This window comes from Babylonia areolata, chromosome 12 (genome assembly GCF_041734735.1).
Source record: "Babylonia areolata isolate BAREFJ2019XMU chromosome 12, ASM4173473v1, whole genome shotgun sequence".
Classification (NCBI taxonomy): Eukaryota; Metazoa; Mollusca; class Gastropoda; order Neogastropoda; family Buccinidae; genus Babylonia; species Babylonia areolata.
The window spans coordinates 10,175,717-10,188,552 of NC_134887.1; the positions used below are offsets into that span (position 1 = coordinate 10,175,717).

Here is a 12,836-nt window from a genome sequence, read left to right on the forward strand (position 1 = left end):
CCACCACCATCCCAACACCTCCACCTTTAAAAAAAAAGGTTAAAGGTCCCCATACCCTTTACTGGCCATCATGACAGTGACTTCATATCCACTGTACCCCCCGAAAACGGAGTATGGCTGCCTACATGGCGGGGGGGGGGGGGGAGGGGTTAAAAAAAAAAAAAAAAAAACGGTCATACACGTAAAAGCCCACGCGTGTACATACGAGGGAACGTAGGAGTTGCAGCCCACGAACGAAGACGAAGAAGAAGAAGAACATCCTCTGTGTCTAGGGGGTCAGCCCGATACTCCCCCGTATCGACACTCCCCCTGTGTCTAGGGGGTCAGCCCGATACTCCCCCGTATCGACACTCCCCCTGTGTCTAGGGGGTCAGCCCGATACTCCCCCGTATCGACACTCCCCCTGTGTCTAGGGGGTCAGCCCGATACTCCCCCGTATCGACACTCCCCCTGTGTCTAGGGGGTCAGCCCGATACTCCCCCATATCGACACGCTCCCGTGTGTCTAGGGGGTCAGCCCGATACTCCCCCGTATCGACACTCCCCCTGTGTCTAGGGGGTCAGCCCGATACTCCCCCGTATCGACACGCTCCCGTGTCTAGGGGGTCAGCCCGATACTCCCCCGTATCGACACTCCCCCTGTGTCTAGGGGGTCAGCCCGATACTCCCCCGTATCGACACGCTCCCGTGTCTAGGGGCTGAGCACTGACAGGAAGGCGGGGCCCATTCCTCTCCTTCCGCCCAGTTTATTAACCTTCCCCAACCCAAGTCCGCCTGTCCCCGGCCGGTTCAGTCACACGTGGCGTTGTGGTGTGACTGAGGATTATCGGAGCAGTGTGCCTTTCCCCCCAAGGACACCACATCATCATCATGCAGAGACAGGGCGTCGAACCCTGGTCACTGGTGATCCGGCACTGGATAAAGAAGTCCAACGCTTAAGTTGTTACATCCCCGCCCACTCTCTCGAGAGGCCAAGAGGGTTTCAGGACAGTCGGCAGTTGGAATGGTTCCCAAAGACCAACAAGCCACCCAAGGCTGCAGCACTAAGAGCCAGTGCAATCTTGCCTCCTAGTTTGAGAGTCACAGTCCTCCACAAAAGACTAAATAGAGTACCGTTGCCTTAATGACAAAATAAGACAACATAAACAAAAACAACAACGAAACAAAGACTGTCGTTCTCGTAACAGACAACTCGTGGGAACCGTCGAGTGGACTGTGACTGGAAAACCAAGAGCGCGTAAGAAATAGTTACGTTGGGAGAAGTTGTAGTGGCAAAAAGAGTTGTAGTAGTAGTAGTGGTAGTAGTAGTAGTAGAAGTGAGGTCCCTTTCATTTTTCTCAATGGGTGCTGCAACCTCTGTGGTCCCACAGAATACAGAAATGGACTGAATGCCCTGATTTGTATATTGCCCTATATAGAGACCGCCTGAAAAAGGATGTTTTAATATATATTTCAAAGGACATTGATATTACTGAGGTTGTGTGGCTATTCCTCCACTTTCATGTTTGCAAACTGTTGTAAGTCCTGTTGACTTGTTATTTTAATATTACTTTTATTACACTTTGGCCGTTTGAGTATTCGTGTTTGTCTTTTCATGCAATACCACTTCTGTGAAGCTGAATACGATGTATTCAATCACTTCTGTGGCAAAAAATGTCGGAGGTGCGGTGCGAGCCCAGTTTACTTATGTGGCGCAAGACTGACTAGGAAGCGAGTGTCCGCGGGTTCGGGTCCCAGGTAGGGACTGAGATCTTTACTCCACTCCTCTGCCTGACCCTTGAGTGATGGTCTGGGTGCTAGTCTTTCGGATGACTCGGTAAACCGGGGTTCCCGTGTGCAGTATGCACTTTTTATTTGTATTTCTTTTTATCACAACAGATTTCTCTGTGTGAAATTCGGGCTGCTCTCCCCGGGGAGAGCGCGTCGCTACACTACAGCGCCATCCATTTTTTTGTTGTTTTTTTCCTGCGTGCAGTTTTTATTTGTTTTTCCTATCGAAGTGGATTTTCCTATAGAATTTTGCCAGGAACAACCCTTTTGTTGCCGTGGGTTCTTTTACGTGCGCAAAGTGCATGCTGAACACGGAACCTCGGTTTATCGTCTCATCCGAATGACTAGCGTCTAGACCACCACTCAACTCAAGGTCTAGCGAAAGGGGAGAAAATATCGGTGGCTGAGCCGTGATTCGAACCAGCGCGCTCAGATTCTCTCGCTTCCTATGCGGACGCGTTACCTCTAGGCCATCACTCCACAGTTGCACACATAAAACAACAACAACAACCGCAACATGGTAACAAGAGGGCTGTCCTTGTTGATATTCTGTGGCAAAATCCACTCATGACAGTAAAAGCAAGTGCACTTGCAGAACAAAACGAAAAAAAAAAAAGAAGAAACAAAAAGGAATGAATAAAAATAAAGAAAAGAGTGGCACTGCACTGTGGCGGGAGAGCATCCCGAACTTTACACAAGAGGAATATACCGTGGCCAAAAGAAAAAAGAAAAGAAAAAAGTAAAGCGATACAGTAAAATTAAATGTAATTAGATACAACATTGCTTACGATTTATTCATTCACTTCCGTGAAAAGACATTAAAGATACGCGGACTTCATCATTCACTGTAATAACGAGGTGACATAGACTGATTTATAGACCACCGTAAATGAAGGGGAAAAAAGTCCTCTTTTTTTTCTTTTCTTTTCTTTTCAACTAAGGGCTGGATTTTATAACGAAATGCTTGAAAAAGCGGTATGTCGGTGTGTGTATTTCCCTCCCCGTGTGTGCGCATTCCAAAATATACTGACATCTATTTTTGGACGCCATCACCTTGCGGTTTTCCTCTTGAGGGTTGAACTAGATTGTCGTCCCCCCCCCCCCCCCCCCCCCCCCCCCCCCCCGACCCCCGTTCCCTGCCTTCCCTACATCTGCTGACCAGTAGCATAACCCAATGCGCTTAGTCAGGCCTTGAGTGCATGCATTATATTTGTGTATCTATCAGAGTAGATGTTTTTTTATTTTATTTTTTTCTCTACATAATGTTGCCAGAGGACAACACTCCGGTTGCCGTGGGTTCTTCTTCAGTGCGCCAAAGTGCGTGGTGCACACGCCGGGGACCTCAGTTTACAGTCGTCTCACCCGAGTGACTAGATGCTCCGTTTACTAATTTTCCACTCAAACTTGATAAGGAAGGGCGAGAGCGGGATTCGAACCCAGAGACACTCATGGAATCTGTGTATCGGCAGATGAGCATCTCAATCATTCTGCCACCTTTCTCCACCGAGGCAAAGAGACTTGAGGAGGAGGAGGAGGAGGAGGAAGACCCTGCAAAGCCAGACTGACAGACCAGCGTCAAGACTTCAACCTGTGCGTACAGTGTATAGAGTGCACTGTCATTCCCCGCGTACTGACTGGCCTGTCCAGCCACACCCGACACTGTATCAATCACCATCCACAGCACACAACTCCTTGGTCTCCAGAGACTGACGGATGGCTGTCTATCACAACCCACGCATGTGAAGAGTGTATTTATGATGTCACTGACCCTTCGACGTCAGATCAATGCCGGTGTACTAACAGTCTTGGTTTTCTGCCTTCTGTTGGCCCGTTAGGAACTGGGGAACACTTGTACACAGTCAGCAATTTTAAATGAAAGATGGTGATTACTTGCGAAATTTAATGTCATTATCCCTTCTTCCTTCTCTCTCTCTCTCTCTCTCTCTCTCTCTCAAAATTCACTTTTTACTTTTCTGTTCAAACTATTGTGACATCAGGGAAAAGTATTTACCCCGCAAATTTTTCTCCCGACCATCAGCCTTTTTATATGATACTTTTGATGGCCAGTGACAAACACTGTAAAGGGGTTGCATGGTGTATTTGTGAGACTTTTTAAAAAAAAAAAAAAAGAAGAGGCATTTGTATTCAGAGAAAGTGTAAACAGTTAACTTAACAAATTTATAAAAATAAGTTAAAACGTGCTTAAACTTAAATACCTCCTTAACCGATTATCAATCGCACTGCTGTGTATGTGTATGTCTGTACTATTGTTTGTATGTGTACTGATATGTATTCAATGTTTATTTGCTTTGGGCGTTTGTTTTTGCTGCACTTTTTTTTAAGTTTTTTTTTTTTTTTTTCTCTTTTGTTTGTTTGTTTGGTTGGTTGGTTATTGTTTTTTTGTGGGGGTTTTTGTTTGTTTGTTTTGTTTTTTGTTTTGTTTTGTTTTTGTCCTCGTCCCTATGACATGGGCATATGGCCTTGTGCATTAAATCATCTGAGATCTGAATTCTGTCTCTGTCTCTCTCTTTGTCCCAGCTTCATGTTTTGCAGTTCATTTAATTCAAGCGCATATGTGTGGCTTTAGATCTGTGTGGCAAGCTTTTGCATGTGTCAATACAGCACCCTGAGGGTCCGGGTTCGAATTTCGTTCTCGACCTTTCTCCAAAGCTTGACCGGAAAATCAAACCGAGTAGTGGTCTGGATGCTAGTCTGTCGGTTGAGACGATAAATCGAGGTCCCGTGTCCAGCACTCACACTCGGCGCACTGAAAAAAAGAACCCATGGCAACGTACGCGTTGTCTCTGGGTCAAATTCCGTAAAAGAAATCCGCTCTCAGAATAGGTGGGTATACGCAATCTGCATGCACCCAAGGCCTGACTAGCGTGTTGAGTTCTTCTGCTGTCATGCATCTCTGCCTGGCATGTGTGTTGCGTATATGGGTTTGTGCAAAATCTTGAGAAACCGTAACTGTGTGTGTGTGTGTGTGTGTGTGTGTGTGTGTGTGTGTGTGTGTGTAATAGCGCGCGCGTGGATGTATTCTCGTTCTTACTGTGTGATTCGTTATTATACATAATTTTGTTCGTGGCCCACTCCTTTGCTATGGAGAGGGAGAGGCCTCGTTTCTCGTTGTCTGTTATTGTCTATCTCTCTCTCTCTCTCTCTCCCCTGCTCCCTCTCTCTCCATTTTTCTCTCATTTTGTCTCAGTCTGTGCCTGTCCGACTCTACCTGTTTCCCTCCGCCCCCCCCGCCCCTGCCCACAATTTAAGGAGCATTGTGCACCATAATTTCTCTGCTCAGTGCCCCAGTGTAATGCACAAAGCGTGTAACGCTGCGTGATGCTGTCTCTTCTGTCAGTGTATTCCCTTCCTCTCATCTCGCATTTCTTTCCTCTATCTGTATATCTATCACATCCCCCCCCTCTCTCTCTCTCTCTGTGTCTCTCGTCTCACATTTCTCCCCCCATCTGTATATTTACCGCATTTCCCTCCTCTCTCTCTCTCTCTCTCTCTCTCTCTCTCTCTCTCTGTGTCTCTCGTCTCACATTTCTCCCCCCATCTGTATATTTATCGCATTTCCCTCCTCCCTCTCTCTCTCTCTCTCTCTCTCATCTCACATTTCTCCCTCCATCTGTATATTTATCGCAAATCCCCCATCTCTCTCTCTCTCTCTATCTGTCTCTCATCTCACATTTCTCCCTTCATCTGTATATTTATCGCATTTCCCTCCTCTCTCTCTCTCCCATCTCTCTCTCTCATCTCACATTTCTCCCTCCATCTGTATATTTATCGCATTCCCCCCCCCCCCCCCTCTCTCCTCTCACATTTCCCCCTCCATCTGTATATTTATCGCATTCCCCCCCCCCCTCTCTCTCCCATCTCTCTCTCTCATCTCACATTTCTCCCTCCATCTGTATATTTATCGCATCCCCCTCCCCCTCTCTCCCATCTCTCTCTCTCATCTCACATTTCTCCCTCCATCTGTATATTTATCGCATTCCCCCCCCCCCCCCCCCCCCCGCCCCCCCCTCTCTCTCTCTCTCTGTGTCTCTCATCTGACATTTCTCCCTTCATCTGTATATTTATTGCATTTCCCTCCTCTCTCTATCTGTGTGTCTCTCATCTCACATTTCTCCCCCCATCTGTATATTTACCGCATTTCCCTCCTCTCTCTCTCTCTCTCTCTCTCTCTCTCTCTCTCTCATCTCACATTTCTCCCCCCATCTGTATATTTACCGCATTTCCCTCCTCTCTCTCTCTCTGTGTGTCTCTCGTCTCACATTTCTCCCCCCATCTGTATATTTACCGCATTTCCCTCCTCTCTCTCTCTCTCTCTCTCTGTGTCTCTCGTCTCACATTTCTCCCCCCATCTGTATATTTACCGCATTTCCCTCCTCTCTCTCTCTCTCTCTCTCTGTGTCTCTCGTCTCACATTTCTCCCCCCATCTGTATATTTACCGCATTTCCCTCCTCCCTCTCTCTCTATCTCTGTCTCTCATCTCACATTTCTCCCTTCATCTGTATATTTACCGCATTTCCCTCCTCCCTCTCTCTCTATCTCTGTCTCTCATCTCACATTTCTCCCTTCATCTGTATATTTACCGCATTTCCTTCCTCCCTCTATCTCTATCTCTGTCTCTCATCTCACATTTCTCCCTCCATCTGTATATTTATCGCATTTCCCCCCTCCCTCTCTCTCCATCTCTCTCCCTCTCTCTGTCTCTCATCTCACATTTCTCCCCCCATCTGCATATTTATCGCATTCCCCCCCCCCCCCCTCTCTCTCTCTCTCATCTCACATTTCTCCCTCCATCTGTATATTTATCGCATTTCCCTCCTCCCTCTCTCTCTCTCTCTCATCTCACATTTCTCCCTTCATCTGTATATTTATCGCATTTTCCCCCTCTCTCTCTCCATCTCTCTCTCTCATCTCACATTTCTCCCGTCATCTGTAAATTTATCGCATTTCCCCCCTCCCTCTCTCTCCATCTCTCTCTATCTCTCATCTCACATTTCTCCCTCCATCTGTATATTTAACGCATCCCCCCCTCTCTCTATCTCTCATTTCTCCCTCTACCTATACATCCGTCTCATTCCCCCTCCCCCTCTCTCATCTCACATTTCTCTATCTATATATTTATCACCACCACCCCTCTCTCTCTCTCATTTCTCCCTCTATCTATCGCACATCACTCTCTTTCTCTCTTCCTCTATCTCTCATCTCACATTTCTCCCTCTATCTATCGCACATCCCTCTCTCTCTCTCTCTCTTCCTCTATCTCTCATCTCACATTTCTCCCTCTATCTATCGCACTTCCCTCTCTCTCTCTTCCTCTATCTCTCATCTCACATTTTTCCCTCTATCTATAGCACATATCCCCCCCCCCTCTCTCTCTCATTTATTCCTCTATCTATCGCACATCCCTCTCTCTCTCTCTTCCTCTATCTCTCATCTCACATTTCTCCCTCTATCTATCGCACATCCCTCTCTCTCTCTCTCTCTTCCTCTATCTCTCATCTCACATTTCTCCCTCTATCTATCGCACATCCCTCTCTCTCTCTCTTTCTCTATCTCTCATCTCACATTTCTCCCTCTATCTATCGCACATCCCTCTCTCTCTCTCTTCCTCTATCTCTCATCTCACATTTCTCCCTCTATCTATCGCACATCCCCCTCTCTCTCTCTCTCTCTTCCTCTATCTCTCATTTCACATTTCTCCCTCTATCTATCGCACATCCCTCTCTCTCTCTCTTCCTCTATCTCTCATCTCACATTTCTCCCTCTATCTATCGCACATCCCTCTCTCTCTCTCTCTCTTCCTCTATCTCTCATCTCACATTTCTCCCTCTATCTATCGCACATCCCTCTCTCTCTCTTCCTCTATCTCTCATTTCACATTTCTCCCTCTATCTATCGCACATCCCTCTCTCTCTCTCTCTCTCTCTCTCATTTCACATTTCTCCCTCTAACTCTTTCTCTATCACATTTCCCCTCCCCCCTCTCTCTCTCCCTTTCCCTGTCCCTCATCTCACATTTCCCCTTCTATCTATCAATCTATCTATCGCATCCCCCAACTCCCCCCCCCCCCCCCACTTCTCTATCTTACATTTCTCCTTCTATCTATCGTACCCCACTCTCTGTCTCTCTCTCTCTCTTAAGATTTTATTTGCTCATATACTCCTCCACTAAAGAACGACATTGTATTGTGCCAACGAATCTGGCGTTCTACACTTACACAAAGCTCCAAAAACAATTGCGTATGGTTGCAATTTGGATCACAAAAGTAGATATCTGACATGAACGTTTTCACAAAACAAAGGTTATTATCCTTATAACTCAATAGTCCTATTACAAGATTCACTTGTGTATTTGGTTGGTGTATGTTTGCCCCCATCAGTAAGAGGCCTTGGACTAATCTGAATGAAACTTTTTTTTTTCCTATTTGAATTATTTCTTTCTCCTCCTCCTCTCTGTGTGTGTGTGTGTGTGTGTGTGTGTGTGTGTGTGTGTGTGTGTGTGCATTACATACAAAACATTCCAACAGTTCACAAAGCAAACTGGGTAAAATATGATCTGATAAAATCAACCAACCCTAAAAATAATGCCGACTTTTTTTTTCCTTTCTTTTTTGACACCGAGGCTCAGTTTTTGTCTACTTTCGCCCCCCGAGCGGTTTTCAGCTTCGCCAATAAATTCGTGGTGTGTGTGTGTGTGTGTGTGTGTGTGTGTGTGTGTATGGTGGTGTTTTTTCATGGTCGAAAAGACTTTAACAAAACAACAACAAACAACCTGATGATGATTCAGTTGAATGATGGATGGGAATGATGTACTTCTTATCATTATTTTTTCTTCTTCTTCTTTATTTATTTCAGTTATTGCTTCCTGGGGGAAGGACCTGATCTTCAGATCTATATGTGAAAAAAAAAAAAAAAAAAAATCCTTCACACCTTTGTCTCATTACCTCGGCCATGTGACACCATTTTCCACTACTGTACGCAGTGACGTCATCAGTGTCAGGTATGTCACATTTGGTTTGGAAGGAGAGGGGAGGAGAGTATGGTGGAGGGGGTGGGCAGTTAGTGAGGGTTGAAACTTCATTGTTATTTCACGTGTAATTGCCGTCCGTTTATAATTAACGGCTTGTCATGACTGGTTGGGAGTGAGACAAAGTAGACAGGTATTTTAAACTCCGGTAGTTAATTATTCTCGTCCTTTTTTTGGCCCACCTGTGTGTTTACACAGTCTATGTGGGTAATCCTGCTCTCTCTCTCTCTCTCTCTCTCTCTCTCTCTCTCTGTCCGTGGAAAGCTTTTAAAAATTCATTTTCAATACCAGATTTGGATTTTTTAAAAAGAGAAAAAAATCGTTTCACTCAAACGGTTGTAAGTCTTCCAGGTTAAACCGTATTTCCTGACCGCGAACGTTTTATTTCGTTTAGCCTAAGGATCCACAAGACCTTCTTGGGTACGTCCTCCCCGGTTCGATGCTGGTGCTGCAGGAATTGACATATGGTTGTGGTTTTAACTCTCTCCATACGAACGGCGAAAGAGACGACGTTAACAGCGTTTCACACCAATTACCACCATCAAAATATTGCAAGCGGAAGGCTCTTCTACTGAAGAGGTGAATGTTGACAGAGAATACCACAATTCTGACGACGGAAGCTAAAGGTTGGGTCATTCAGACACCCACTGGACATCCGAGGGGTCTGTGTAGAGGAGAAGAGAGGACTGGCCGTACTGAGTGAGTTAAGACAGCATGACATTGTATTTCTTGTCCGCAATCAAAAGAAAAGAAAATGAGATTCTGGACAAAACAAAACACACAGAATGACACCTGACTACACCATCAACGTATTCGTTGCATAGGAATATTTCAATATTTCAAGAGGACACTGAATGAACTACGAAATGACCATGCTGAAAAATCTAGTCTTCGGCACTTCTTGATCAGCCTTCTTGCTCCTTGAAAACTCGGTCACTGTGGTGGAAAACTTCTGCATACGTTAGTGTATTTTGTTATGAAGTATTAAGTATTAAGACAATGTGTGTTTTTTTAGAGTGTTCAGATGGCTTGCATGACCCTTGAATAGTGCATGGAACTGATCTGTTGGGTTGTTGGGGTTTTTTTGGTTTTTTTGTTTTGTTTTTAGATCACTGACTAAAAGGTGTGCAGACGTTCCAGTGCAGTATTAAGACAGTGTTTTGAGTGTTCAGACTCCCCCCTCCCCCATGTGTGTGTTTGGAGTGTTCAGATGTTCCCCCATTGTGTGTAACGTTAAGACAGTGTGTGTTTTGGGGTGTTTATATAATTATGTCCCCTGTTTTGTGTAGCATCAAGTATTAAAAAGAGTATGTGTTTGGGGTGGTCGGATGTCCCCTATTGTCTGTAGTATCAAGACAGTGCGTGTTTTGGGTGTTTTTTGTGTCCCCCGTTTTGTGTGGTATAAAGTTTTACGACACCATGTGTTTTGGGTGTTCAGATGTCTCCTGTTTTGTGTTAAGTACAAAGACTGTGTTTTTTGGTATTCAGATGTCCTTTTGTGTAGTTTTAAGACGGTTGGTGTTTTGGGATGCATGTACGTAAGTCCCCGGTTTTGTGTGTTATGTATTAAGACAATGTGTGTGTGTGTGTGTGTGTGTGTGTGTGTGTGTGTGTGTGTTTCCCTGTTTTGTTGTGTATCAAGACAGTGTGTGTTTTGGGTGTCGAGACTTCTTTTGTTGTTGTTGTAATATTAAGACGAGTGTTTGTGTTTGGAGTATTCAGACAGCTGGCGTGACCATAGAATCGCGAGTGGTGTGCGGCCGTTGCCCACACTGGTCAGTCTGCTGACCACTACAATGTGTCTAATATTTTGTGTTTTAGTGTTAAGTATTAAGACAGTGTATGCTTGATGTGTTCAAACTTCTCTGTTTCGTTGTAGATTTAAGTGTCAACACATGTGTTTTGGGTGTTCAGATATCCCCCGTTTTGTGTTGTTGTTTTGAGACACTTTGCGTTATTTTGCCGTTTTGTGTTGTGTTATGTTTAAGACACTTTGCTGTTTTGTGTTGTGTATGTTTTAAGCCAGTTTGCTGTTTTGTGTTGTGTTATGTTTTAAGACAATTTCCGTTATTTTTTTCCCCGTTTTGTGTTGTGTTATATTTTAAGACACTTTGCGCTATTTTGCCCTGTTTTATGCTGTGTTATGCTAAAGACACTTAGCACTGATTTGTGTTGTGTTATGTTTTAAGACACTTCGCGGTCTGTTTGTTTTGTTTTGTTTGTTCTGCTGTTCCCTGTTTTGTGTAGTACTAAGTTTTAAAACGTTTGTTTTTTGGGTGTTCGGCTGTCTCCTGTTTTGTGTAGTGTAAAGCATTAATTAAGACAGTGTGTGTTCTGCCGGGTGTTCAGATGACCACGTGTTTTGTGCAGTGTTAATTGAATACTTAAACAGTGTGTGTTTGGGGTGTTCAGATGACCCCTGTTACGTGCAGTGCTCATTAAGTATTTGGACAGTGTGTGTGTGTGTGTGTGTGTGTGTGTTGGTTGGCTGTTCAGATGGTTGGCGTGACCCTAGAATGGTGAGTGATGTGCGGACGTTGCCCGCACTGGCCAGTCTGCTGACCACAACGACGTGTCTGATGCTGATGATGCTGCCGCCAAGCCTCCTGGCCCCCACCTCCGCTTTTGTCTACAGAGGTTCGTGCTGCATAGCCCAGTTTCTAGAGTTTCTAGGAGGTGTCGAAGCGTGTGGAGTGACCCACACACGCTACACCACATCTGTTTTGAAAACAAAAAAATAAATAAAATAAAAATAAATGAATGGAGCAGAATTCTGACCTTAGCATAGTAAACCCAACGTGTTGGTCAGGCCTTAAGCTTCATGGTCACTGTACATGTGAGGATTTGTGTGTGTGTGTGTGTGTGTGTGTGTGTGTGTGTGTGTGTGTGTTTTAATTACAAATATGTCAACAATGTCTTGGATATTTTTTATTGGGTTTTTTTTAATTATTTTTTTCAAATACAGGAAGAACATAAGACTATTATGTAAAAGGAATCACAACTGCCCCCCACCCCCTCCCCACACGCGCACAAAAGAGTAAGACCTTTTTTGGGGAGGGTTGATATTTGTTGGCTGTGAGTGTAATGAATAAAGAATTAAAAAATAAAATTAAAAAAATAACAGGAAAGGAAGAAATGAAAGGAAGAAAGGAAGGAACTGAGAGAAACAGAAACGGAGCAGGATTATCACGGAAACAAAATCGTGTGAGGAAGGAAAAAGGAAATGAAAAAAAGGAACACAACGGAAGGATGAAACAAAAAAAAAAAAAAAAAAGGAATAAAGAATGAAAGAAAAGTTGTGGATGAAAGAAGGCAGTGAAAAAAAAATCACCAGCTTTAATAATTCTCTAAATTAAAAAAACCAAAAAACTTAGTGACACACCTTGTAAATCGTTAAGCCACACAGATTATGAGACAAGTCCATAAAGCTGTCAAACTGAGAGCGCGTGGCAGTTCCTGTTACAAATAAAGAGCACTGAATATTTTATCTGCTTTGGTAGAGATTTCTTCCTTCTTCTTCTCCAGCGTGTATCATTACCATCTGACTGATCGCAGAGAGCGAGATGGGGGTCCCTGTAGAGGTGAATCTACAAGATGAATGAATGAATAAGTGAGTAGGTCTAAATGAGAGGAGAAAAGCAGGCCGTGTGTTTTACATTGCAAGCAAGTGAATCACATTCATGTCCGTGTTATCATGTCAGCGTGGGGTGGCCCCTGTTCGTTGTCAAGAGCACGTGAAATATGTGACGGACCCGACGGAACAGAATGTAATGGCCAGTTGTGCGTGAGAGAGAGCGAGAGATAGAGAGAGACTGAGACAAAGACAAAGACAGAGTTAATATTAATGTGTGCCATACACACAACAGTCACACACACACACACACACACACACACACACACACGAAAAAATGGGTCAAACTGACCTGTAGGTGGTAACTTGTCCCATGATGAAGGAATTTCCCTACGTTTCGGGCCCTAGAGGGTTGTGGTTTATATACATACATACATACATCCCAGTATTC

The 12,836-nt window shown here is 44.5% G+C and overlaps 1 protein-coding gene across 1 annotated transcript in view; it reads left to right on the forward strand.

Annotated features, from left to right (window-relative positions):
- Positions 1-12,836, forward strand: part of LOC143288056 (uncharacterized) — a 38,715-nt gene that overhangs the window by 719 nt on the left and 25,160 nt on the right. Inside the window, exons 2-3 of the mRNA XM_076596321.1 lie at positions 8,643-8,787; positions 11,311-11,451. Of these exons, the coding sequence (XP_076452436.1) occupies positions 11,331-11,451 (121 nt within the window). The 5' untranslated portion in view covers positions 8,643-8,787; positions 11,311-11,330. The remainder of the gene's footprint in view (positions 1-8,642; positions 8,788-11,310; positions 11,452-12,836) is intronic.